General features: G+C 30.0%; 1 protein-coding gene across 1 annotated transcript; it reads left to right on the forward strand.

Moving 5' to 3' along the window:
- Positions 1–2,052: 2,052 nt before the first annotated feature.
- On the forward strand, positions 2,053–2,531 carry LOC11443434 (uncharacterized). The gene is given in 1 exon segment (XM_024772882.2): positions 2,053–2,531. A coding segment is annotated over 1 exon segment (252 nt). The 5' UTR covers positions 2,053–2,279.
- The last annotated feature ends 1,010 nt before the right edge of the window (positions 2,532–3,541 follow it).

Genomic DNA, 3,541 nt, shown 5'->3' on the forward strand with positions numbered 1-3,541 from the left:
AATATTGAAACATGGGATAAATATAATATAGCTAAGAAAGAGACCAAGAAGGTGGTGAGCAAAGCAAGAGCTGAAGTTTTTGATGAATTATACCAATCTTTAGGTACCAAGGAGAGATACAAATCTATTTATAAGATTGGTAAGGGATGAGAAAGGAAGACAAGAGACGTGGATCAAGTGAAGTGTATTAAAAATGAAGAGGGTAAAGTTTAGGTTAAGAAAGAGATATCAATGATAGATGAAAGAAATATTTTCACACCTTATTTAATGAATGATATGAGATCTTATCAGACTCTAACATGCTAGACATCATAGAGGAGGATCGAAACTATAACTACTATCGTAGGATTCAAGCGCACGAGGTAAAAGAAGCATTGAAAAGCATGAATAATGGCATGACAGTTGGGCTAGACAATATACCTATTGGAGTGTGAAAAAGTTTGGGGATAGAGGAATTATGTGGCTCACTAAACTTTTTAACAAGATTATAAGGACAAAGAAGATGTCAGATGAGTGGAAAAGAAACACTTTAATTCTGATTTATAAGAACAAGAAGGATGTACAAAACTGTGTAAATTATAAGTGAATTAAACTAATGAGTCATACCATAAAGTTAAGGGAAATGATGATTGAGCGAAAACTAAGAAAAGAGACTACCAGCGATTTTCCCATAACAATAGGATTGCACCAAGGGTCAACCATAATCCATTACCCTTAAACTTCAGTTTTGGATATGTTTACGGAACATATCCAAGAGTTTGCACCAAGATGTATGCTTTTTGGTGATGATGTAGTCTTGCTTGGAGAGTCGATGGAGGAATTGAATGGGAGGTTAAACACTTGGAGACAACCCTAAGAAGGGAGAGGCTTCCGCCTGAGTACAAGCAAGATAGAGTTTATGGAATGCAACTTCAGTAAAAGGAGAAGTATTTCCATGATGGAGGTGAAAGTGAGAGATCATATCAAATCCCAAGTTACATGATACAAAAATATTGGGTCGTTAGTATAAAATGATGAAGAAATAGAAGCATATGAAAATCACCATATTCAAGGTGGATGGTTGAAATGGAGAAGAGCCTGATGTGTTTTATGCTATAAGAAAGTACTATTTAACTTGAAGGAAAAATCTAACAGACAGCAGTCAGACTGATAGTATTGTATAGTACAGAGTGTTTGGCAGTTTAAAACCAACATGAAAATCAAGTAAGCGTAGCATAGATGAAGATGTTGCGCTAGATGATTGGTAAGAATAGACGGGATATGATTAGAGAGAGAGAGAGAGAGAGAGAGAGAGAGAGAGAGAGAGAGAGAGAGAGAGAGAGAGAGAGAGAGAGAGAGAGAGAGAGAGAGAGAGAGAGAGAGAGAGAGTTGAGGTAGCGCCTATAATAGAAAATATGGTAGAAAATATGATTAGGTGGTTTGAACATGTTGAGAGAAGACCGATAGATGTTGTAGTACGAAGAGTAGATTATATGGAGGACAATGAAGAGGTAGATGAAGACTTAGAAAAACTATAAGAGAAACTATTAGAAAAGATTTAAAGATTAATGAGTTGAATCAAAATATGATTTTAAATAGAACAATATGGCGCAATTTGATCTATGTAGCCAACCCTACATTATGAGATAAGACTTGATTGTTGTTGTTATCGGAAAAATGATTTTAATTGTTTCAATTGGATAAATTCAATAAGAAAAGTATTATGCGCATAAATTTATAGACTAATTAGTTTTAAAGTATAAACTATTGAAGCAGTTTTTTTTCTTAAATGTTTCTACTTCCCTGTATCCCACAATGTAAACACTCCCTCCAACCTTATTAATTAGAGGGGAAAAAAAACTTCCACACTTTTTTTTTGACAAAAAAAATAAAAAACTTCCACACTTACTGAGAAAGTTAAAAAAAAAATGGAAATTTTGTATTTTATATAAATTAAGAAAAGAAAATACATTTAATCTCTTCTTTGCAATTTTTGGATAAATATGCATTTATGTATGTTTCTAGAACTTGCTATTCGATATGTTTCTTTCTCTGTCCCTATATCATCTGCCACCTCTATTATTATCTTTCCTTTTTTTTAATGCCATTTATATCACACAAAAACCTTCTTTCTCTTTCCTCAACTTTCTAGTCCTCTCTCATTTCATTGACTCTTCTCTTACAATCCATCCACAAAGTTCATCCAAAAAAACTCAAAACCAATCCCCCTTTTATCATAAAGAATTCAATTTATGATAAAGAATTGAATTTTGTTTCTACACATCAAATATAAGAAAAAAATGCTGCAATTATTCTTCACAGTGGCTTTCTCTGTTGTTCCTTTAACACTTTATATTCCACCAATAAGAAGCTTGAACCTATTTGTAGAAACCATGGAATCTGTTATGAGGGAATCAACAACATATAGCAACAGAATTTATCCTCGTTTAAGGATAGCTTGGTCTAGGATGTTGAATTGTTTGCTATGCAACAATACAAGGTAGATTTCAATTTTTCAATATATATTTTATTTGAACCACATCTTAATGTAAATTAAATACGTTACCTTATTGCTATTATTTTTCATTTATTAGAGTAGTGAATTCCATTATGTATGTATATGATGTTAATGATGAGGTTGTTTTGTTGCGGATTATTAAGTTTAATTGTTGTAATTTTCTGAAATTGTTGATCTTTTGAGATGATTCGATTCAGTTATTATTTGTCTTCAATTAATAGTCCTATGTAACAATGAATGGAATAAATAAATTTTATGTGGTTCATCATATTGTTGTTTTATTTTTAGTTTTGTTCTTATCTTTGTGTATGATTTGATAATTTGATTTGATCCTAAGTTGAATACAAGATTTGGACAAAATATAATAAAATAGAGGAATATCACATGTTCGGTTCTTTGGTGGTTTGTGTGAATTGTGCTCTAAGTTACAATATATTTTTTGTACAAAAAATATATAAGATAAGTTTTTTTTTTTTAGTGAATATAGGATAATTATTTGATACTAAAAAATACCCAGAAAGAATTAGTTGGACTTGGGTTGTTTGCATAGTTACTAAATATGTGTTTTTATTCAAAATACCAAGAAAAATCTAGGTACTTAAAATTAATTCAAAACTATATTTATTGAAAAAAAAATTAATTGTAATCAAAAGGAATGACGTTGTAGAATTTTTTTAAAGATGAAATGATTTGATTATTGTCTACCAAAGTTTTAGAATATTAGAGTATTTAAAATAAAGTATGTTGTTTTTATCAAAAATAATAAAATGTAAAATATGTTTGGTGGTTTATTTTTCTGATTTTTGAATTTTCAAAAGGTCATTTAAAGTCAAAACAAAGTTTTTGACGAAATAATCTCTCAAAATTGACAAAAAAATAAATTGAATATGATATATCGAGATAAACACACTTAAACTATTGAATCAATTCAGTTACATTTTTTTCTTTTGAATTTGTAGTGATAAGAAATCTGATTTTTTTTTTCTACTAAAGAAATCTGATTTCTTTTTCAAGTAAGATCTTGTTTTGAATTTTGAATAATTT

This window comes from Medicago truncatula, chromosome 8 (assembly GCF_003473485.1).
Source record: "Medicago truncatula cultivar Jemalong A17 chromosome 8, MtrunA17r5.0-ANR, whole genome shotgun sequence".
Taxonomy (NCBI): Eukaryota; Viridiplantae; Streptophyta; class Magnoliopsida; order Fabales; family Fabaceae; genus Medicago; species Medicago truncatula.